Source organism: Phalacrocorax aristotelis, chromosome 1, assembly GCF_949628215.1.
Source record: "Phalacrocorax aristotelis chromosome 1, bGulAri2.1, whole genome shotgun sequence".
Classification (NCBI taxonomy): domain Eukaryota; kingdom Metazoa; phylum Chordata; class Aves; order Suliformes; family Phalacrocoracidae; genus Phalacrocorax; species Phalacrocorax aristotelis.
The window spans coordinates 24,426,354-24,451,067 of record NC_134276.1 but is presented as its reverse complement, the minus strand read 5'-3'; the positions used below and the strand labels follow the sequence as shown (position 1 = coordinate 24,451,067).

At 40.9% G+C, this 24,714-nt stretch overlaps 1 protein-coding gene across 7 annotated transcripts in view; it reads left to right on the top strand.

Moving 5' to 3' along the window:
• Positions 1-24,494, top strand: part of KATNAL1 (katanin catalytic subunit A1 like 1) — a 41,794-nt gene extending 17,300 nt beyond the window's left edge. For 5 of the 7 annotated variants that reach the window (XM_075084646.1, XM_075084659.1, XM_075084655.1 and 2 more), the window contains 9 exons: positions 906-1,066; positions 2,309-2,507; positions 9,290-9,414; positions 9,915-10,020; positions 14,753-14,911; positions 15,798-15,924; positions 16,881-17,015; positions 19,117-19,243; positions 20,768-24,494. In XM_075084646.1, the coding sequence (XP_074940747.1) occupies positions 906-1,066; positions 2,309-2,507; positions 9,290-9,414; positions 9,915-10,020; positions 14,753-14,911; positions 15,798-15,924; positions 16,881-17,015; positions 19,117-19,243; positions 20,768-20,966 (1,338 nt within the window). In that variant the 3' untranslated portion in view covers positions 20,967-24,494. The remainder of the gene's footprint in view (positions 1-905; positions 1,067-2,308; positions 2,508-9,289; positions 9,415-9,914; positions 10,021-14,752; positions 14,912-15,797; positions 15,925-16,880; positions 17,016-19,116; positions 19,244-20,767) is intronic. The other 2 variants (XM_075084689.1, XM_075084697.1) reach the window with 2 other exon arrangements.
• The last annotated feature ends 220 nt before the right edge of the window (positions 24,495-24,714 follow it).

The window sequence follows — 24,714 nt, the reverse complement described above, 5'->3', positions numbered from 1 at the left end:
GCTTATGTTTCTGAGTAAGAAAGTACAATGCAGTTTTTGCTGCTGGTATGTACCAGTGACCTTAGCATACAAAACTTGAGCTTGTAATAAGCCATATCACTTAAAACTTAGAAAATTTCTAAACAGATTTTTATTTTTCCTAGGCTTCATGGAAAAAAATTGAAATGAACAAATACCAAGTAAATAATCTTGAAATTATTGCAGTAGTTCTAATTCCCTGACTAGTGGCAATAGAAACTTTAAGTATAAAATTCAGCTGCATAATTGTGCAACCTGATTTATTTCTGAGACATAATTTCCTCTCATTTTTATTGCACTTACTTTACTTACCATTTGAACTTATGCTATGGGTGTTAAAGTTCCCATCTTCTGTTTTAATCTTTGCAATTTGCCAAAGAATTGGCTTGTGATTTAACTGTATGGTGATGTTGTGCCCCTCACAAAGTCAATTTTGTAATATTATATTTTGATTAATTAGCCAGTTTTATAACTAGGACCTTTGAGACTGTAATCAGAGAAGTTCTATGACAGAATAGTAGCAAATATGTTGAAGAACTGCCAACGGCACCCTTATTAGTATAGAAGTATGTGTGCATACATGTCAACATGCACACATAAATCTAAGCATCAGCACGTGTTATGGAAGAGTGATCCCTGCGTTAGCAATCATGTCTGGTCATGACATTTACAAGCAGGAAGATAAACTCAACAGAGATTCAATTGCTTATGCTGTGGTTAAAGATCTATTGTCAGCCTGATAGGTGTGGGGTTTGTGAATGGAAAGGCTTGGGAGTCCCAGCTTCTGAGGGTAGTGTATGTTTTGAGGTACTTTCTGTGTTTTTTGTTTTTTTTTTTAAAAAAGTTTGAATTGTAACAATTTTAAAATAATATATGTATTTCTCAAGGTCCGACAAGAATTAGTTGAAGAATATGAACAAGTTAAGAGCATTGTCAGCACTTTAGAGAGTTTTAAAATGGACAGACCTGCAGATATCCCTGTATCCTGTCAAGATGAGCCTTTTAGAGATCCCGCTGTTTGGCCCCCTCCTGTTCCAGCTGAACACAGGTAATGAGAGTGGGTAGAAGAAAGTTGGGTCACCGTAATTTTATGTTCTTTTTTGAATGCATTTGTTACATGAAAATCACATTTCATTTACCCCTTAGACATCTGTAATAAAGAATAAATATAATTAACTGGGGAAAAAAGTAATTGAACTACAGTCAGATTTATTGCTGAAGTTCTAAAGAAAGCCCCTTCTTTATTCTGGGAGGAGTGACTAGCTAAGTGCCTGGAACTAGACTCTGCTGGAGAGGTAAGTGGGCTTTTAGTGACAGTTGCCTTTCTCGTGTGCAGGGAGAAAACTCTTCCATTTCAGTTTATTTAAGCAGTTGAATTCATTGATGGCTGAGGAGTTAGTAAGGAGCTGGAACTGAAGGATCCTGAAGGGCACGGTGGTTAGAAATCGTTCCCTTGCTACAGATAATATGACCTCTCTTTAATCCATTGGTTTGTTTTACTGCTAAACATGTTGTTATACATGGTGTTTCTCTTCTGTAACCACCTTTAAGGTAACTTTAGTTAGCTAATAGTTTTCTCAAAATAGATGCTTGTGAATTTTCTGAAATCCCTGTATTCACCCTAATAGAGCTTGACACAGGTTGTTGAAAAAAACAAATGCAATTTAAAGTCAAGAATAACATTTATCATGCCAACATTTTTCTAACATTATAATAGCAAAGAATTTTAATGTGTGTATACTCACATAAGCAAAGGAACAAAGTAAAATGAGAGATCTTGGTTAACAGAAAGAAGTGCCAAGTTTATTTGTAAATTTATGTGCTTTATGATTATCAAACAAACGGATCTTCACTTTTCAAAATACCCCAAGAATGTAAAGTGTAAAATTATATTAACGCTGGTTACTTTTGTAAGTGGTAGAAATTATTATCAGAATGTTTGTCGTAATGTTACATGAAGTGCAAGACATATTTATTCTTGTATCTTTCTTAGACATAAAGGCCCAATAGTTCATCTGCTTTTTGAAGCTGAAATTTAAATCTTGTGCAAATAAGTAAGGAAAATCAGCAACTCTTCCATGCTGTTAAGTTTGATAAAAACATATACAAAGCAAAATGTAGCACTTGCATCCAGCAGTGTTGCCGGACATTGTTGATATGTTGTTTGATTTGCAGATATAGGTAGATAAGACTTAGGGGCTTGCCAGCTTTAGGAATAATGCACTAGGGGAAATTATGAAATATTAAGACTCCTTTCTTCTTCCTGTTGCTCTTTTTTCACTGTTTTTAGCATGCTTTTGTTGTGGTTACTTGTTGTTAGGGCTCCACCTCAGATAAAACGTCCCAACCGAGATGTAAAACCTTTGAGGAAAGAATCACCAGGCCTGCAGCCCCGTGGGCCTGCAGGCAGAGCACATGCGGTATCCAAGAGTGAGAAGTCTTCAGGCAGTCGTGAAAGGGAATCTAGAGCTAGAGGAAGAGATGACAAGGTAAGAAGTGGGAAAGAACATGGCGGGGAGGAGTTACGATGCAGCAGGTGGCAAAGGGAAACATTTTTAGTGTTAGCTATTTAATACAGATAGTAATAAGCCACAATAATCCAGTGCAAGAAAAATTGGTGCTTTCCCATTGACTCATGGACAAAGCATGTATTGTGGGGATATTTAGTAATAATGACACTAAATTAAGCAAAGTTCTGTCATGTTTGCTCTGTCTTGATTTCAGATTTTTTGATAGGGAGGAAGCATGTTGGCCTTTTGCTGGGTGTTTCTTCTTATCTCAGTTAGATCATGGGCTTGACTCTAATCTGTCAGTGTCAATCAGGCATAAAGTCACTTCTCCTCCTTCTCCCCCACCCTTTTAAAAAGAAAAAAAAAAAAGAGGAATCTAATTTAGGTCTTCTGTAAAGGTTTCCATGTAAAAAGTGCAAAAGTGAGACCAGTGCCCTTCTCTAGACTTTAAGCATTATGAATGAAGTTCCACAGTACCATTGCTTCTGCCATACTATAGTAAAATTTAGGTGTGCCTGGAAGTCCAGGACAGTTCTGTAAATCCATTGATGCTAGGTAAATCTGTGCTGAATTATTTGAAGTTATATATGTGATTTGAGGAAAATGTAGTAAATGCAAACTCTTGGCCACTTTCATTTTCTGTAGTGTATGAAAAGGGTTTTGCATTTATTATAGTGTTTAGAAAGATGTATCTTGGAAAGGCTTTGTTTTAAAAATAAACCCAAAGGATTAAATTAGAATATGTTAGAGATTCTTTCCACTGAAGACCCGTGACAAAGAAGCAGTGCTGAAGTGAAAGAAAAGGAGAAACAGTGATTCACTATCAAGTAGTGATGTCAAAGGTAGGACTGTTTTGTGGCTGAAAAAATGTCTGGGTGCAAATTGCTGTTTCTGAGACACTTGCATTTTTAAATTTAACTGTGGAGTCTGTGCCAGGAACCCAAGGAATCTGTCGTATAAATGATACAAGTTGAGAGTGTACTGAAGCAGCTTTACTTTCCTGGCAGAGGTACAAGAAGCCTCTTCCTATGGGGGCACACAGTATTGTACAAATCTTGACAGATGAATAAGAAAATATTTAGGCCAGTTTTCTTCCAAATTAATTTGGTTAGTCCCTTCATGGTCTTTCTATTACAGGTTGCTTCTTCACAGCTCAGAAAGAAGTCAGAGATACGTTTTTCCCATTACGAATTGCTTTTCTGATACACAGGAAAAGTATTAAGTAATCCCAGCCCTTATTACCTACCTGCCCTCAGTAGGTAGGGCCAGGGACGTTTTCAGCAGTGCCACTGAGTGACTGCACAGATCAAGTTTAATCATTTTAGAAATCTCTCTACCCTGGATTGATAAGATTTAAAATAACAAGTGTGCATCCTGCAAGCTATAAAAAGCTTCTGAAGATCTGTGAAATTATTTACAGTTCTGGCCGCTATACAGGGAATTGGGAGTCATGGTGTGTGACAGGTTCACCAGATGTGCTTGTGTAAGGCAGCCTTCAAAGCCTTAGCTCTAATGAGGGTGAACTCTGCTCTCCAGGCTTTCTGGTGATGAGCATTATAGGGCTTTACTATAAGGAGCCCACAACAACGTGACTTGTACAATACTTGTCTCTGGGAATAATGCGATTAGTAGCACTACTGCTGTGAGGTAGAGGAAGAGTTGTGAAAGTGTTCCATTTAATATGGTATATTTTAAACGCTACCCTTACCTGAATAAATTGGTCACTAGGTGGCAGAAGGAAAATATGGCTACTGTTCAAAAAATGCCAACCTGTGCTCTTGTTTTCACCTTTGTCTAGTTACTTGGCAGTTGTTTTACTTTCTTTGTCTGGGGTATGTATGCAAAAATCACACTAGGTTACAAATTCTCATGTGTTGTATGACGATTTTGGTATGGGTTCCATGATTTTCTTTTGAAGAATATTTTGAGTGAGAGAGAAAGTAGCCAGGAATGGGAATTGAGACAAGTTAATGCTACTTTCCGTATTTTACACACAGGCATAAAAATAGGTTTAACATCCCTTTCAGTTTTATCCCTTCTTAGTTTGCAAGCATTATTCTTCAGTTTCTGAACTAAAGCTACAAGTAGCTTACCTCTGTAGCCTAGTATATTGAATCAAACAGGTTCAGTAATTCTTCATGTTCAGTTAAAAATAATAGGCAAAACTGAAGCTTCAAACCAGGTAACCAGATACCCCTTTTCTCATAATAAGTGCTTAAGCCCTGTAGTTCTTGGGTTTGGGTTCTTGGCTAGGACTACTTAGAACATGTAATAAACTTGGATGCCATGCCCATTTCCTGTTAGTGCAGTGTAATAGGTTGCACATTGTCCTGACTGTAATATCACAATGCAATATGCATATTTATTTGTAATATTTTTCATGATAAATATAGCTACAGTATATATGTTTTAGAAGTGGTTTGTCTCACTTTACATGTGATGCCTTCTTTCAGTTTCTCCTCCCCAGACATATAATCTTTTCATTCTGACTGTAAACATCTTGGGATAAGGAGTTTTAACCTGACTGTGCCTGTAAAATGACCCTTTATAGTGCTATATAAAATAATTTTGAACTGCAGCCCACTGGATGGTGTTTATCCACTAAACCCTTATATTTATGTGTTCCTTTTTCTAAAACACTGCTTTCAAGTCCTTTTTCCTTCTTAGTTCCACTGGAAATTATTAGGCTTGTTCTCAAGGTACCTTCTGCTGGATCATTGCCAAGAATCTTAGTTTCTGTTCAGTAGTTCAGCTTAAAGAGGCAGCCTGAGTGCTACCTGTATGGCTTTTAGAAATTACATAATACCATATCTAAGCACTAGAACACTTTTTTAGGAGTACTCTTCAGGTTATTTTAGATTGCCAGTGGATGAGACGGTAGATATTGTGAAGGATATGAAATAGCCAACGGCTGTGCTGCCATATCAGTGAAGGGAATATTAAAATTGATGAAGATATGACTTTACAAATTTAATTTTTTTTTTCTTGATTATTCTGATGTGCATCATCAGAAGCAAAGGCAAGGTAGATTGCACGAATACGGATGTGAGATGAGGTAGTTGTATTTAGGTGGAGGCATAGACCTCCATGCACTGTGACTGGAATACTGCATCCAAGAACGCTGAAAGAACCAGTAGGTGAGATTGCAGGGCTGGGAGCAGAGATTTCCAGTAAAATTTATTGGGTCTGCTGTTGTCTTGTGTGAATGGTGAGTTGTTTTGACATGTCTCTATTTAGAAGGGGAAATGAAAGGTGATCCAGGTGATTGGAGTTGTTAATTTTACCGAAACAGCATGTAAAGTTTTACAACAGATTTAGAATGGGGGAAAAAGTGAGACTTGGGACTAACTGGAAAGTGGAATAAAGTGAAATATGATTTCTTAAACAAAGGTGTTGCCTTTGCCAGCACTTACTTTAGAAAGTGGGAAGTAATTGTTAATCTAGCCAAGTGTGGTGTAGAAGAATTGTAAGGTGGGGATGAATTAGGCAGCAAGGGGAATGTAAACAAGTGGTACTGAAAGGAAAACTATCAGTCAACTGGCAAACCATTTATGGATATCCTCAAGAGTAGGGATTGACTTTTGTTTTATAGTTAAATTAATGATCCTGGCACAAAAAAGAGGGATTTGCTAATTAAATTTGCTGATGACACTGAGTTGGGAAGCACCATCACCAGAAGAGGCAAATGAGGCTGTTGTGTGGAAGGAATTGGATGACTTTGTCCTGGAGTCATGGAAATGGGATAATGTTCAGCGGTGCAGAGCAGTAGGCTGTGTATTTGGGGAATAAAACAAGAATTTCTGCTAGAAGCTGGGAGCTCAGCAGTGGAGGAGAAGAAAGATTTGGACGTATCAGCAGAAATCAGATCAGGCTGAACTTTCATTTGGCACATCACATTTTCCTGGCAGTGATGGGAAGGGCTGGCTGCCGGAGTGAGGCACGGCCAGGTGCCACCTTTGGCTTTGGCAGCAAGGGGCAGAGGGGACTACTTGGTTTGGTAAATGAAGGCAGAGCACACACATGCTGCAGGTACATCAGGGTGGTGGACACATCGACAAGCAACTGCTGAAACTAATGCACAACCTGAGTACAAGAGTAGAAATACATTCATTTTGGAAATGAGGTTTTTGTTCCAGTGGGTTAGTGCAGGTCTGACAGCTCTTCATGATGGAAAGCTGAGAAAAATTTTGAAACTTAATTTTTAAGTCAGAACTTGGTTGGCTGAGGAGAAGGTTACGTGATGGGATTGCCAAGGGCACTTGGTGGAAGCAGTCTCTTGCAGTCCTGTATACCTCTGCCTGTTGGCATACATTCTTAGAGAGAAGCCATTGCAGCAGCTTTAATTAAAGCTGTTTTGGGAAAGTAATTGCACAAGAAGAGATGAGGATATGACTGGAAAAATCATGCTTACTCCTACTGCCTGGATTCAGTGACTTTTTTTAGAAATTATTTTTTCTAGTCTCTGTTCAGTTACCTGCTGACTGAGGATTGCACATTGGACCAGTTTGGGACCAGCATTAATAATCTTATTACATGTGAAAACTGTAAATAATTTAAATCTTTGTTTAATTCTGGAACCGGGAAAAAAAAAAAAATCGAAACATCCAGTATCACTCAAGTGATAGCCAAGGTGATGCTGCAAGCTCATCTCCCAGTTGGCTGCACTTCTCCCTCTGTTGGCAAGCCACGCCGCAGGGAGCAGGAAAAATAACAGTCCCAGGAAAAGGTGAGTGTGGCGGGAACAGTAACCGGGGTTCTGGGGCCTGGCCCAAGTGCGGCTGGGGGGCCGCGACCCGGCTGCCAGCGCCCTCCTGCCCGCGGGGCCTTGCTTTCCCCTTTCACTTATTTTTTAAATTTTTTTTCTGCTTCTTTGAGCTGTGTTGCACCCGCCACCAGTGTCACCTGCATTGCCCCATTTGCCTGTTCACCACTCTTCTGACACAGCAAGCAGGCTGTGCGTGGATCTGTCAGCCAGGCTTGGGTACAGGGGCTTGAGCTGCTGCTTCAGCTTCCTCTGTAGCGCACTGCAGCCACCCACCCTGCATTCTCCTGCTTTTTAAAGCCTGCCTTAACTGTTTTACCCAGAAAAAAACCCCAAACATCAGATTTGTTTTGAGATATGCCAAAAAATTCTTCCACTAGGAAAACCACTCCATTGCAGAGGGATAGGAGACAAGTCTGTAACAAAGACATACAGCAAATACTTTTAATTTCATTGTCATTCTTTTTACTTCTTTCTATTTTTATGGTTACATTTAGCTTCCATTTTCTCTCTCCTGAAATATGCCAAACTCTACAGGGCTTTTTTTCTCCTTTTCCTTTTTATGCCAGACCATTACATTGTTGACACCAGCTTTTTGTCTAAACACAACTTTCAGCTTCATTTCCATTGCAAAAAAAAAAAAAAAAACCAACAACCTGATCTGGGAGTGCTAAACAACACAGAGTTCACTTGGAAGCAAGAAATAAAAATAGTGGGAAGATAAACTGCTCCCTCACAGGCCTCGTGGGCAAACAGCAACTGGGAGGGGTGTAATCACTACCTTTTTCTTTTTCCACAGCGAGGTTATTTGTGTGTCTCCAGCTGCCTCTCGGCCCGCCTTTGCCTAGGCTGCTTTTGTCCAGCCAGCTGGGATTCTTTAACTTGCTGCTGATAGTGTTTAGAAGCTGAGTTAAGTGTCCTAAAGTAGCTCCCTACTCAGCCTCCTTCGTTAAAACAGTGCAGCTGCTTTTCAGGCTCTGCCGAAGGCTGCCGTTGAGCTGGGAGGGGAAGCAGTTTCCTTCTGAAGTGGGAGAGGAGGAGTGTGAGCCCTGATGCTTCAAAGGGAAAATGTCACTTCACCCCCATAAGCTTAACGGCACTGTGGAAGTGTTAACCAGAAACTCTGGGCCGTTTGGGCAGAGGCAGAATAGCGGAATGAGCACGGCATGCTGCAGAAATTACTGTAGTTCACAGAAGCCTGGGTGACTTGGGAGCTTCTTTAGGGCTTTTGGTGCAGCCCTTAAATAAATATGACCTTTAAAAAGCATTTTAACTGTTTATGGAGCTGGCCTCTGAATGAGAGGAGAGAAATTGATAGTTTGCAGTCAAGGAAAGAAGAAATTGCTGGGCAGGAAGGCTTTAATTAAAATAGGGGAGAGAATCTTTTTCACTTTCCTCCATCAGAGACAATGAGTATAACGGCTTTTGTGTTCCTTTTCAGTGATGATGGGGTGCCAGTTGTTTAGCTTTGGCAGGTAGTGAGGCAGGTCTAGCATGTTCAAAATATGCTTTGGATGCTCTGGTCTTCAGCCAGGAGTTAATGTAGCATTAAGTCATGACAAGGCCTGCTTTGTGAGGCTGTTTCTGCATTCATGCCTTCGGCTGGCCAGGAAGTGTGTCAGTTGCCTAAAGAGTGGTTTAGCACCATTAAGAGAGTCTGGTTTGCTGCTTTAAAACCAATCAACCAACCAACCCCCCCACTGTGATATGTAATGAGCTCTGATGGGGTTTTATTGCTGTGAACTGCATTTATGAAGGAAGTATGGTGCTGTTGTGGTGAAAGCAACCACAGGTATTTGGGGACTCTTTGTGGACTGTAGGGTGTGAACATGTCGGTTTTGCTGGCCATCGTGGTGCTGAGGTAGCTGGGTATCAAGCTTTAACCTTCCTGTGGCCTCTGGTTCACAGAGGTGAACCAGACAATATCGCTATATATTGCTAGTAAAGGATATGTTGAAAGAATAATGTCCTTATGAGCCTGTACGACTTTCACTTCTAGGGAAAGAAAATACCCCAAGAAGTTGGTGATGGGGAAATACCAAAATTTGATGGAGCCGGTTACGACAAAGACTTGGTTGAAGCTCTTGAAAGGGACATTGTATCAAGGAATCCAAGCATTCACTGGTATGAGGATTTTCTCAATTCAAGTGTTTTTGCTAGTGTGGAAAAGGAGAGAAATTATTCTCCTTCTAACTCTTCAAACAGGGAGTCATCATAGCCTTCTACAGATAAGCAAAACAAGGTCTTTTGGTTTTTAACAGTTTATTAATTTGATGTCAGTTAAGCTTTTGTTGCTAACTGGTATTATGTGCAGTACATCTATTACAGGTACTGCTGAAATGAAAGTACACTCCAGAGAACTCTAAAGATACTGCTTTGGTGTCCAAACCAATTTTTAATTAAGCAGCTCTGGATAACTTGAGTTGAAAATAATTTTTCCCTACCTTCCAAAAGTGGATTCAATTTTAGGTCGCTGGATTATAGGAGTGCTCTCATGAGGCATATACTGGCATGCTAAAAGAGATGGTACTAAGTGAAAAACTTTTCTATTTTTCTTGTATAAAAATAGAAGAAATATTGTTGTATGGGAATCTTTCTTATACAAGTTTCTTCATCTTGCACAGGGATGACATAGCGGATTTGGAGGAAGCCAAGAAATTATTAAGAGAAGCTGTTGTTCTTCCAATGTGGATGCCTGATTTTTTCAAAGGGATCAGGAGACCTTGGAAGGTGGGAATTTGTCTGGTGTTTTAGTAAATGGCAAGCTGTAGTTACATATCTCTGCTGCTGTAACATGCGGATGCCTGTAGCAGAAGGCTAAAAAGGCAAATGGGGAAAATGAGGTATTTGTTAATGAAATCCTGTCATAGTGATTCATGCAAAATGCAATGAAGAAACAGCTGGAATTGTATGTTGGGTTTTCAGTAAATAATAATTCTTTTGTGTTTACTCAGTTATAGTTTGTTGACTATATAATACTTTCTATATGTCAGCCTGTGTATGTGAGCAAGCATAGACTGTATTGACAGAAGCAGAAATACGTAACAGCTCTGCTTAGGATTATGGTGGACACTCTTCAACATTTCACAGAGGAAAGCAGTCCTTGGAATGTTTTATTCGGCATGTGCCAACTGTCTCTCACTCAAGACTGCAAACTGCAGGCTGGATGCTGCAAGGAAGCATGGAGAGAACGGGCTAATCTGAGTGATGATTTAGCTTTGCAGTTACACTTGCAGCTGGGCATAGTTGCTGCTGGAGTGGGAGAAATGCAAAGTGGGAGAATGAGCTGCAAGTGGAGCAACAGGAAGGCTATAGGACTGTGCTGGCCTGGCTGATGGACCAGAGGTAAGCCCAGTCTGGGCCTTGCTTAGAGCTAAAAAGGAAGAGGAGGGAGGAGGTTGCTGAGCATTTCTGTAAACAGAAAAGAAAATTATTTTGCTTTTGTTGTGAGCTGGATTGACACTTGTTTTGGGAATAACTAGTCACAACTCCAGGGCTTTCTGGTTACTGAGAAGGATTACCAGGGAAAAGAGGCTGCTGCAAATTGTCTGTTATTCTGACTCTGCAAGGCAATGGCATGTGTAGAGAATGCTGTGTACATGAGTAGTTTCTGTGGTTTAGTTTAGTACACTGGTTCAGCAGTATATGTCACATCTTGTATTACTAACAATTGCCCTGCCTTTTCCTGCTTGGTCCTTGTACTTCTCTGGCTTATACTTAGGTCTGACCCTCAAAGCTGTCCTCCTCCAGCCTGATCCAGTTCTAGATCCCCGTTATTCTGCTTATTTATGAACCAAAGCCCTGTGGGAAATGATGACTGGAAGACTTGTCATTCTTGGGGCTTGTGTTTACAGACAGTAAAGCGGGGAAGTTGGAAAGAGTGGGAGCTGACAGCGAGAACTGGTGATTGCGCCTGAGGGCTGTTCATGGAGGTTTTAGTGAGTTGCAGGGTGGCAGCCCAAACCTAGCCGCAGGCTATACGGCCTTTGGGGTTTAGAGTGCTTATGGTCACTACTGGTGGGCTTGAGGTTAACCTCAAGGTTAACCAAGCTATCAGCTTGGACAGAGCCTAGATATTGTGGATTGTAAGAGTAGGGTGAGACTTTAGTGTCTTTTGAACAGCTTAATCTGTCTCTTTTCCTCTTGGCATAAGCAAGTTGATCCATACCCTTATTATAGATATAGGGCCCCCATCTTTCCAGTCTCAAAAACTTTTAAGGGAGTGAAGAGCTGCTGTGCTTTTTTTCACTTATTAATATGCCTAGAGGATGTAGTGTCTGTCTGTCTTTAAGGCAGGTGTCTCAGCAGACTGCAGGGAACACGAAGAGTGCCACTGGCCCTGTCTCCAAGTATTGTGGCAGTGGATAAAGAAATAACAGCTTGGTCTTTGAAAGAGTTACAGTCTCCATCTCTTTGCATGAGATTATCTTTTCCTACTGAGCAGCGTCACTGCTGAAAACTAGGTGGTTGTAGACAGGAAAAAAATTCTAAGATTATTTCCTCTCTTCAGTCTGAAATGCAAATTGATTTCTGACGAGTCCATGAAGAGTCTTCATTGTTAGCCTTTTCCCTGGTGACTTGTGAAGCTGTAACTCTTCTGAATTTATTTTTCACACAGAACAGCATGTATTTTCCCTACTGTTGACCTCTGACTGTGCTACAAGGATGAGAAGTTTTGAAGGGAGGACTGTTTCTTGTAGTAATCAGTGTAGCAGCAGGCATTTGTTGAGCCTAGGCATTCAGGATAGTAATTCAGGGAAAAGGCAGCCAGATCTGTTTTTGGATGTTCAGACTCTCCTGAGAACAATTCCCAAGACAGCCCTCACAGTTTATGCCTGCATTCAGAGGACAGAGCCTTGCATGAAGGAGCCAGCTGTCTTCCCTGATTCAACACAGGTGCTGTGTATTTGCAGCCATGGGTTTTTGAGTGTCCACGGGCTTGTTTGCTCTTTTTCTCCAAACCGTTTTTTGCCAAGAAGGCCTGGTTGCTCACTGTGCTTCCCACTGCTCTGCTAGCGATTGTTACAACAACAAGAAGTAACCCTGCAGTGATTTCATCAGAACACTTACTCCCTGCGGTGCATTTCAGCTTCTTATTGGAATACTTTGGATTAACAGAGCCTTAGAGGAAGAATAAAGAAGTCTTTGTGTTTGTCAAGGATTTTAACTAGTGAGTAAGTGGCAGCCTTCTAGTTTGCAGAGAGAAAGCAATTTGATCCTATGCATTTCTGTTTGAAACCGTGAACATCTTGTTTTGCTGAGAACTGAAGTTCTTTTTTTTTTTTTTTTTTAACTGATGTTTCTATCATCTTTATCCCCAGAGAGCTTTGGTTTTACTCTGGCTTCACACCTGGTGTGGCTGCTTTGCACCTGTGTTAGGCATACATGATGCCACCAGTATCATGTGGTAGGGAACGTTCACTGTAATAGTTATACTGGAGGTGCAAAGCAGTGGGCTTCGATCTGGCAGTGGGCGGCATGTGTAGCTGAAGCCAGAATTTGACCTTCCATAGTAATGGAGGACCAAAGCAATATCCAAAAAAACCAGGTCCTGCAGTAAACGCAGTTTGTCAAACACAGGCGTCAAGTGTGATTTGAATTGAGGTGAAGCTTGTTTTAAAATATTAAATAAACACATGTGAAACTTGGAGAGAACAGTAAGTCATCTCTGACCTACATATCACAGGCTGAGTAATTTCCACCCAGTTACTCCAGGACTGAACTTGCAATATTATTATAATATCAGTACAACTGTGCAGCAACTCAAATCACAGTATATGTCTGAATGTTCTTGGGGAGAAAAAGAGTCCATTTGCGTTTTATGCTTGCTGCTCTGGAGCTTACGAAACCTTGGGCAACCTGAGGAGTGGCATTGGACTGTTAGCTGTATGGATGGAGCGTGAACGTTTCTGACTTAATTTACCAATGAATGTATGTTGAGCTTGCACTAGCTAAGTGTTAAACGACAATAAAGGTATTAAGAGTTAATGGAAAATGGAGTACAGAGGGGCTATTGCTTTTGAATAGTACATTTTTGAATAATTGTGTTCCCGGTTGATTTGTTTTTATAGATCTCTTCCATGTCATTCTTTGGACTTTTTGAAGTAAATTTTTGTGAGGAACAGATTAAATCTAATTTGCTGTGTGGCTTGCATTTAACGGATATTTTATTGCTGTGGCATTTTATGTAAGTTATTAATTGCAAAGCACATTATGATGTGCAATTCTAATTCTAGCTAATTTGATTACCCTTGCAACACAGTACAACTTTAGGAAACTCTTGTTAGCATGTAATAAGATCTTGTGGTTGAGATGGGGGAAAAAAATCAAGCTCCTTGAGCACTACATTTTCATAGCGCTATGCTCAAAATCACAGTGCCTTATTCTGCTGCTGTACAGGGATGGAGTATCGTGTTGTCCCTCTCCAGCACTGCTGCTGAAAGGGTGGAAAGACTGTCCATTAAGCTAACTGTATTTAGAAATATTATCAAGAGTGATTAACTAGTCTCAGTGCTACAACCTTAACACAGGTCCTCAGAGCACTGTGTGTCAAGCAAAAAACCTGCTTGCATAATAACGGGTAAATGTGCTGAGCTGCACAGATGTGTGCTCCTTACGCTCTCTTTCAGACAGACCACAGATAGAAAGGCAGTCTGATGATGTGGATGCCAGCCTGAGACTTAACAATTTTAGTTTTCTAGTTTAAAGCTTTTTGAATAATCACTGAGGTTCTTATTAGGGTTTTTGTGGGACTGAGCATTAGTTCACATGAGCCACAGAAATAGCAGTGCTCTTCTGCCGTCCAACAGTGTGGTGAGGATGGTGTTTCATGCAGGAATTGCTAAGATGAAGTAGTATGGCCATAGAAATACTGAGATGGAGAGATTAAACAGTGTGACAAACTCTTGTTTTCTGTGAATGCTTTTATTCAGACTTAAATGTAAAAATCAAGCACATTCGTACATACGTATCATCAGGATTTTTTGGTAAAATATTTTTATGCAGAAAAATGCTCTACTGAGGGAACACAACTTTCTGCAAAAGTATTTTGGTTTCTGTGAAACTTTCTTCATGAAGGGGCCTTTGTTTCAAAATTAAGAATTCCCTCTCTTCATCTGCATGTACAGCCCCTCGTGAGTTGGGAACGGCCTAAGTTCAAGTCCAGGCGCTGTCTGATTCAGAGCAAGGCTGTAAATCTCTTGTCTACTTCCCAGGTGATAGGTGCGGCAGTGGTTACTGGCTTTTGTGATTCATATTCCAGTGGAGTGGTAAGAAGAATAAATCCCAGAGCACCTCCACGCTGTCCTTAAAAGCAGGATTCTTGTCTTTTGTTTCCCACTGATGGCAACCATGTTATTAAACAATTAAAATACAGATCTTGGATCATATTGAGATATAGTGTAGAATGCCAATTGCAAAGTTTCTTTATTTGTTGTTCATTACCTTTGTTTTCACCTTTCAGGGTGTGCTGATGGTTGGTCCTCCTGGCACTGGCAAAACAATGCTTGCAAAAGCTGTTGCTACAGAATGCGGAACAACATTCTTCAATGTGTCTTCCTCTACCCTGACATCTAAATACAGGGGCGAGTCTGAGAAGCTGGTCCGCCTCTTGTTTGAAATGGTATGTGTTCAAATGATGTGATCCGGATTGCTAGGGGGAGAAAGGATGTCTCTCTTGGTTTCCTGCCCCTCTGGTAGCATGTTGGAAGCATGTTACTTCATTGCACTGACACGCCCTCAACCAGATAGCCGAGCACAGTCTCTGTTTTATGTCCTTTTCTGATATGTCATTGAGGATTAAGGAGGAAATGGTTCATCACCCATGTTTAGGATAGTGTCTTCCAGGCTAGATGTAGAGTCATGACCTTGACAGAAATTCAGTTCTTGCTTGGTTATGGGATAAGCCTATAGGAAGTAGTTTTGAAATTGGAAGGGATTGCAAACTGTTAGTCTAGAAGCAATACATATTTTGGTTCTGTTTCTGTTCTGAATGATGGACACAAGCCTCTCTGAAGTTCTGGGTGCGATCCATCATGTGGGGTATGTGAAAAGCATGCCCATGCAGACCTATGCTGAAGGGTCATTCACCTCTTTGGGATCCTTGCTGCACTTCTACCATACTTTCAGTTAAAACCTGTCTCTGTTGAGACAGGCTGAGCTCTCTTCTGTCCCCTGGGCTTTCCCCTCACTGCAGAAAAAACTGGACATGTTTTAAAAAAACATGTCCTGCATGAAAAACTGCCTGTATTTTGATTGTATTCCTTTTTGCCCTTTGCAAGACGAGTTGCTGGGGAAAACCAACAAACACTGAAAGACCCCTGACTTGAGGAGTACAATTTAAACTTAACCATATGCCAAACAGTTTGTAAATCAAGACCTTGAATTATTTTCTTGTGACAGGCAGGGAGAAGATGTATGTATTATGTCTAGTGGGACTGGGTCGTGGTCTGATGAGGGCCTGTGCTTGCTGCTGCAGCCTTAATAGTGATGTTTTCATTTGAATAAAGGCGAGGTTTTATGCTCCAACAACAATCTTCATTGATGAGATAGATTCCATCTGCAGCCGCAGAGGCACATCCGATGAGCATGAGGCGAGTCGCAGAGTCAAGTCAGAGCTGCTTGTGCAAATGGACGGTAACAAATGTTTAGATCTGAGTTTGGGGCTGGGGTGCTGTTTCTGTACAGGTGGGAATAGAAGAACTTGAGCGATCAGGAAAACCTGGCTTTATAGATGGGAGAAAAATAAGGCAGAATTTGAGAGTAGAGTATTTTTGGAGTGTTCAAAGGCAGATGCCTGAAAAGGGTGTTCTACTTCATTTTGTCTAAAATGGCTGTTTTGATGGTAAATTGAAAACTCATATTTAAGAGACACAGACTCTGGGAGAAGCAGATAATGGAGATTTGTGCAGTTTAATACAGGTCTTTAATTTTCATGCAATTTAAACAAATTTCTCCCCTTTGCTAGAGTCTCCAGCTTGGGGATCCCATTGTGAGATCTGATTTTGCTGTATTCTGTGGTGGCAACTAATAATTCCCTTTTAGTCAGATTTTGTACCTGTTCTGTGCAGGTGCACATAACGAGGATGACCATCTGAGGAATATTGCATGGTGTAGTAGTTTGATAACCACCTCTGTATTGCAGTTGTAGTTACTATTTATAATGTCCTCAACTGTGCAGGCTCACTGTGGTAAACCCAGAGTAGGCAACTTTTTGCCCCAAAGTGATAATTTCTTTGCAGTCCTCATTTGGGAGGCTAAGGAGGGATTCCTATTTCTTCTATGGCCTGATATGACAGAGATAGCACTTCGGTGGGTCTAGTAGGGCTGCACTCACATGTGACTGTGTTATTAGCACTGTCAAAGAAAGCCCTCCCCTGACTCAGCAAAAGAATGAACTTTCCCCTTCTCTGTGACATTGATCGTCTTGTCACACCTAAGCTATGGAGAGTTTGGAAAGCAGAACTAGGACTACACAGAGCTGTTGCTTAGCTTTGTCCAGGCTTTTGCAATACTGGGGCAGTGTTTCTTAGCAAGAATCTCAATCAATAAGAGCTGTGGAGTGAAATTTTTCTAAACTGTTGTGCTTGCAGGGGTAGGTGGTGCTCTGGAAAATGATGACCCTTCCAAGATGGTTATGGTATTAGCAGCTACAAATTTTCCGTGGGATATTGATGAAGCTCTTCGAAGGAGGCTGGAGAAGAGGATTTATATACCTTTGCCCACAGGTATGTTTGCTACGAGCATTTTCCTTTAAAATGGTCTTTGCAAGACAAGCTTTTAGGACTAGTGCGGGACTGTTGGGTTTGGGACGAATCTTGATGTTTTTGTGATGAGCAGTGAAATTCAGGGGTTAATCATTTTGCTGGGTTGCTTTATTTTCAAAGAGAGTGAGAGAAAGAAAAAAAAATACCACTTGCTTGGGGGCTTACAAACAAAGAGCTGCGGCATTTCATTGCAAGCCCATTGATGGGTTCTTACATTTTGAAAGAGAGTTAGTTTTAATGAGCCTGGAATTATTTTAAATGTTTAACAGTCAGTCCTTGAGTGATCATCAAAGGCAGCCTTTGGACATATTCAGAAATATTGCAAATGCACTCCGTGCCCTTGCAGACAAATGCAAAGAAGTGGATCCATGAATTTTCACTTACAGGCTTAGTTCATTGTAAATCACTGCTTGCTCGCCTTTATGACTGTTCTTCAAGTCACTCAGAATGCAGCAGGCTGATTGCTTTCCTGCCCTAAGACGTCTCGGCTTGTATTGTCTTTCCTAGCTGTCATTCACCTGTCCTATTAATTTTGAGATTCCTATCACTTGAAGTTTGCATAGCCTCGTTTCTTGTTGGTGTAGTGGATGCCTCATCTCCCTGCATGAGCACTCAAGATAAGAGGACGTGTGTTCATGGTGACAGCAGTTGTGATTGAGTTTAGCAGGTATAAGGACACTTAATAGTTCTACAGCTTGTCTTTGCAGCTTACAGGCGGTAACAACTCCTAACAGGATGCCTGTCTTTATGACCAATTAGTTTAAAATCCTATCAGCTCTTGCTCTTGTTTCTAATTAAACCAGACTGGGTTTGGGCACAGTGTGTTACACCCTGGACAACATATGAGATGTGCTCCAGTTTTATTTCCAATCTTATGTTCTGTTTCATCTATTCTGTAAACAAGAATGTTGAGCTGTTCTGGGCAAGTCTAAATGATGCATTTATAACTGTGCTGTGTGATTTGTTGTGGTCAGGCATTTTAATTTATAAAGTGATATGATACATCATGTGTACACCTGTATATTGTGGAATTTGATGCAAGTATATATTCTACCATGTTTCATTTTCAAAATACTGCAAGGACTTGCTTAGCCCCATAGCAAAGATTAGAAGAATGTTCTCTGATACAGGACACTCTCTGCAGGTATGCTGTATGTGCATTGTGCTTTGTAAATAATAAATCCCCATTTATAGCTAGTGCGAATTGTGTGTGATTGATAACTCTATTCTTGACAGTTCTGCAAAGCGCACAAAACCAGCAGCTTTAGACAAGCTTTCTACTTTCTTTTATATTTCCCCTCTCCTTTTTTTTCATTAGGGACATAAAACATAGGTGTGGATATTTCCTTAAGACTTTTAACCTTTCCTACTGGTATTTCTTCTGTTGTGGTAGTCCTCTTTTCTAGGTCATAAAAATTGGTCACTATGGAAATAAAGATGCTGAGCTGGTATATTTTTCTGTACAGTAAAAGCCAGGAAAGCATTTGTCCTCCTCTTTACCACCCTTGTGCAGAGTAACACCGAGGCTGTCAGGCTTCAGCAGCTTTCTTGGGTCCCAACCGAGTAAAGTGCTTAAACATATGCTTAAAGTTCAGCCTATTGTTAAGGGGTTTGTGCTGTCTGAAGCTCTGTTAATAGAATACTCATTGTGGTTCTAATGAAACTTTGTGAATAATATGCAATCAAATACTTGAACAGCGAGTGAATCCAAAGGGACGTGAGAAGAAGCAGACATTTGTAGGACTGTGCTTTTGTGCCCTTGGGTAGTATGTGACCAAATGCTTCGTCACCTGAGACATAACAGACATTTTTAATGACGTATGGCTTTGGAAAATGTCTCAAGGGTGTGCTGTTCTAATATACTACTTTTAACCATATACTTTGCTGTATTTGATTGCACAATTTACTATGTTTTGTTCTGTCTCTTATATGAAACCCTTTTGTTTGTACTTTTCACTGAAAAATCTAAGTTGTGGGTTTTTTCTTTTTGTTTTTTTTTTTTTTTTGTTTGTTTTTTAATGTTACTCTTGCAAGACTTCAAACAAGTATTTTTATGTTGTAGCAAAAGGCAGAGCAGAACTACTTAAGATTAACCTTCGTGAAGTAGAACTGGATCCTGATATCAGCCTTGAAGAAATTGCTGAGAAGATTGAAGGCTATTCTGGTGCTGACATCACTAATGTTTGCAGGTATCCCATCCCCCTTAATTTTCAACTAGAACTGCATGGGAAGTCATCATTTACATTATGTGATAAAAGGCAACACCCGCTACAGCTGAAGCCATGCTAACAGTGACTATGTTTGAAGGCCCAAGTCTATTTCCTGGAACCATGCGTTACTGTCATGTGGAGCAGCCTAAAGACCATGGAGTCTTTGTATGAGATGTGGTTAAGTTTTCTTGGCTCAGAAGAGAAAAAAAAATTCTGAGCAAATCTCGTGTTACCATTGTCTGCATTACTGAATATTTGTTAAAGAAGTGCAAAACAGGTTTGGATTTATTTTTTTTTTTTTTTAAATCCCATGAGTTTAAGAGCTAGAGTTCTGTGATGCAAAGGAACCTTTCACAGAATATGTCTTTGGGGCTTCTATATGCTGTATGTTTGGACAGCCCCCATTGCAGTATGGTCTTGTTTTCTGCCTGAATTTTCTAGGTGCATGGGTGATACAGATAGTTTATAGCATTAGTATTAAATTTATTTCCACCCTGTTCCCACAGTTTGTTTCATTTTTTTGACAAATGAGGGTTTTCTGGTGGAGAATAGGTATTTGGAAAAACTTATCGGTAGGAAGTCTACATCCCTTACTATGTTGGGATCTCTGCCAAGAGAGACTGATCCTTTAAAACATGGCTTGGGATTTTAATTTTTTTTTTTCTTCCCCTGCTGCTTTGCTGAAATTGTGAAACGACTCCATGGTTTTGAAAACTTGGTGTGTGTCACGTAGTGCAACAGTTAAATTACCTTTTCTCCCTGAGGCCTCTTTTATCCCTTGCTGGGACAAACCTGGGGAAAGAGAAAATGTAGTTTCAGACTGCCTGTGGGCTGTGGTGTGAGAAATGAGCAGGGTTCTCTGTGCCAGTGGGCCACACTGGCAGCATCTGAGCTGGGGGGGGAGTCGTGGAGCGGGTAGAGCATGAGGAACCGCAGGCACCGATGGCCTCAGCTCTGCAGGGCCATGCGACACTAGTGTCTGATGCCTCCTGCTCTGCCCTTTACAGATTCAGGTGCTACGTGCAAGCAGGCAACAGAGCTGGCCTGTACTCTGAACACTTGCTGACTGTCCTTTTGGGCTACATGGTGGGGAGAAGGTTGAAATCTAAGGAGACGGGGGTGCAAAATCCAGACTACTTTAAAAAAAAAAAAAAGTCTTTGAGTGCAGTTCCTCTCCCACCCTGCCCTTTCCTGCACTGAAGTTGTAAAATTTCATCTCTATGAATCATTGTAAAAGGTTTTCAGTTTTATAGTTTTAATTATCTCTGCACATTTACCATATGCTTAAATGGGTTTTGGTGCCAATGCATTCTTTATGTTGAATTAATGTAGTGATCTGGGAACATGGAAGCTAAGAAAGATGTGAACCGCATTTTCTATGGTAAATAAATGCTCTCAAGTGTTCCTACCAGTGGTTTCTAGCAAGAGAATACAATCAAAATTCATAGGCTTACAGCACATGCTGCTAGTAATTAGCTCCCATACATTGTCCTGTATTTCCAGGGATGCCTCTTTAATGGCAATGAGACGACGTATTAATGGCTTAACTCCAGAAGAGATTCGTGCACTTTCTAAAGAGGAGCTTCAGATGCCTGTTACCAAGGGGGACTTTGAGCTGGCTCTGAAGAAAATCTCCAAATCTGTTTCTGCTGCAGACCTGGAGAAGTATGAAAAATGGATGGTGGAGTTTGGATCTGCTTAATCTCAGCGACAGCTCTCCTTTGCTAGAGTTCTATGGCTTTTGTCATTTTCGTTTGCAAAATGAGTTAGACATCTTTTTAAAGGTTTAATAAAAGGTCTGCCTCTGCCCCCATCCCACCCCCTTCTGGTGACAAGATCTTTTAAACTCCATTTGCCTTTAAAAGGAACAAACACAATAATGAGCTGATATTGTAAAAGATATTTTATCTCTGAAATGGTAAAGTAAGACAAACAGGAAGGGAAAAATTATATTTGTGAGGATAATTTTTTTATTTTTCCCCATGAAGAGCAGTGTTACTTAACCTCCTCGTAGTCATCTTTCATGGCTGGAATCAATAAATCAGCCGGGGTGTGTGACTCCAGAGGAGCTAACAAGGGCTTCCTGTAAACCCTGCTCTTAAGTGCTTCTTTTCTGTTGAGCTGCTGACTCTGCCTCCCTTGAATGTGGCATCGAAGATACTGTTCTCTCTCTCTCTGCTCGGATATTCAGAGCAAAGTCTGTGGATTAATTGGCATTACACAGAGCAGAGGAGGATCAGTTCTCCATCAAGGCATGGGCTCAGCTGTCCTCTCATGTACAGCCATATGGAATCGATGTCACTTCAGACTGCATTGATGTATCTGCGATGACTTTTGATGGAAATGAGAGGAAAAGAAAAGGGCCTTTATTGCTCTCAGTCTGGTTTATGCTTGATCTCTGAACATAGTTTGTACCAGTTTGACCAGTAGACACTTTGACTTAAGTTACGTCTTGCACTTTTATGCTTATGTATCATCCTATACTTGTGTGTGCTGTTTAGATATTATTACTGTTATTTAAGTACGAAGAGTTTAATACAGTAAAGACACTAATATCAAGGCCATCTTTAAAACACAAGGCTGTCCTTAAAACATATGGCTGTGGACTTCTACTTCTGATTAGACATGAACTCTTTCCTAGCTTTACTAGGCAATGGAATTTGCACCTGTTTATGTTGTAGAACTGTTCATGCTTAATTTTTTTTAATGAAGATTTCTTAAAAATGTATAAATGTTATTGATTTAGGGGTAAATAATCTGTACGATCTCATTCATGTTCTTATCTGTTTCCTCCCTTCCCACGTACAAGTGCAGGGATGAGACAGGTTGGGTTATAAACTCTGGCATGAGAAATCCTCTCTCTAGAGTATAACTGTCATGCTGACTATATGAGCTTTTCACAGACTCTGGCTGCGAGTCTGACATATGAAGGTTTCCCATGGTAGGAATGAGAAGGAGAGGTTAAATGTATAGGGGAATATGCAAGCTCTCAAACTTTTTGGTGATTTTTGTGAGCTAGGCCCGAAGTATCTTGGTGGATGTGAGTTGCTCGCCACTATCAGGTGCTTACCACCGCCAGGTTTGGTAGGTATTCTGCCCTTCAGCTCTCTGCTGAGACTCCTAGTGGCATAGCCAGATGTGGCAAATTGGAGTAAGAAAGAGATAACACCTCCTCTTGAATGGGAATTTAACCTTATTTGCTCCTTTTTGCTAGTTCTTGGAAGTTCCCAATAATGTCAGTAATTCTGCACTCTGGTCTTTTGGGCCATGACATGTGAACCACTAAGGCAAATGCCACTCAAGCTTGTCTACTGTTCAATAGCAAGGACTGTCAGGATACATACTTGACAGCTCTGCAGCATCTATCTGATTATGTGAGCAACTTTCAAAGCTGTTTTACCATTGCTGTTTTGTCTTGTCAGTATTCCTTTTTTCTTTCTTTGTATGTGAAGGCTACGTCTCAGGTTGATCCTGTCATTTTAAAGAGCTGTCCCAATTTGCATGGAGGAACACTATGGAGATTCTGTCAATCTTGCATTTGACATGAAAATCAGTTGGGGCTTTAGAAACGTGTTTCCATTTGGCACTCCAGAAAAATACCTTCTAGGGCTCCCAGGCTGGTTGAGGCACAGCTGCTGTTGATATCTTTTGAAAGACAGAGCATCTCTCCTGGTCAACGTTAGGTCCTGTTACACTCCTGGACAGGGAGGTTAGTGCAGGAAGAACATCAGCTTTTACCCCCTTTACCTACAGGCTGAATAAAATCTCCAGTTGCCTCTTTCCTGACTGGTTTGCAGTAACTGCACAGTAGAGCCCTTGGGATTCACCATACCTACTGCTGTCAGACTAAAAGGAACAGTTCTTCTGCATTGGAAGATGAACAAGTAGAAGCTGTGTTGACTCTATAATTTTTGGATAAATTTTTACCAAGGCTAGTCTATGCCTCCCAGGGAATAACTGGACTTTATATAGAGAAAGCTTTGAAAACATTGCTACAGTCTGTTATTTCTTCCTTATGAAAGCTGTAGGCTGCAGCTGTTACTCTTTTGTTTGTTTGTTTATTTGTTTTACTGCAGCAGAAATTAGTAAAGCTACCCAAATCTGTTGTGGCCAATGCCAGATTAGCACTTCAGGGTGCCTCACTGGAGACGCCATTGCTGCCCAAGGAGCTTAGTCTACACAAGCAAGATCTAGAAGGGAATAGACTTGAATGCCAATAACTTGCCCTGTTCAGCGGCCCAAGAGCAGTGCTGGGATTCAGCAGCTGCTGCTTAGAAAGGTTTATGTACCAGTCTTCTCAGTTTCATATTGCAAGCGGCAGTGCTGTTCCTGCTGACAAAAGCACAGCGTTTCGCAAAAATGATGTTCCTTAGCTCTTTGATGAACGTTCTGTCTTAAGGTGTTTAATTTTGCTTAACATCCAAGAGGGAAGTTCACTGTATTGGGCATTCCATCTAGTAGGAATTATTCAGGTGCTGTGGTCTTTTTCTGTAAAGGTCATGATTTCTACCCCAAATATGTTTTTCCTGTACAGGTCTGTTCATCCTTTACTGCTGCAGAACAGAAAAGTGAAAGTTCCCAGGCTGTAGATGTTTAGATGTACGATGGTTGTGCCCAAGCACACCACCTGTGAGTTGGGCCCCACTAGGTCAGGCACCCTGCAAGATGGAGACCATTTCTTCCCTGCTGAGACTTTTCAGGATAGGGATCTGACCCTGTGTTCTGACCTTCACATCTTTACCAAGTCACTCTGGTGCAGTCACCTAGGTGGGCTTGGAGCTTGGGTTATTAACGCAAGAGAGGAGCCAGCAGTGGGGTGCAGCAAGGAGCAACCAGGGAATGAAGGCTGGGCAAAGAGTGGCAGCAGCTCGAGGCCTTAAGGGTGAGCTTACGGCTCAGCATAAATCCAGTTTGTGTCCCACTGGGGGAAACACTTGTGTAGGGATGTTGGATTCCTCAGAGAGCAAGCTACGAGCATATTGCAGCCGCTGCGACAATTTGTTCAGCCTGTGCCTGTACAGAGCTACACGTGCACACGCGTGTGTGTGTACGTATACGTTCACATGTGGCGCTTCAGTAGTTTGTACCTAAATGACATAAAAAACATGTTTTAAAGCTGTGTTTATGTGTCTCTTTCTAAACATCTGTGAACGCCTTCTTGGGTGGCACTGTTGATTTTTGTACAGTAAGCAATCTGGTTGTATGAAGTAATAAACGTACGTGTAGAGTCTGTCTGTCTCGCTCGAGTTGGGCTGCGAGTGCTTTGCTGGTAACTGTTGCCAAAGGCTGCCACACAATGCAGATTTTTTCAGCATGTCACGGTGGTGTTGGATTCACTGAAGCCCTGGACAAAGAGCAGTTAAAGCAGAGTCTGGTTTGTTGGTTTTTTTTTTGGATAATGCTGTTTTCCCTTTTAAATTGGCCTTTCATTGCCACAAGCTATAAAATGG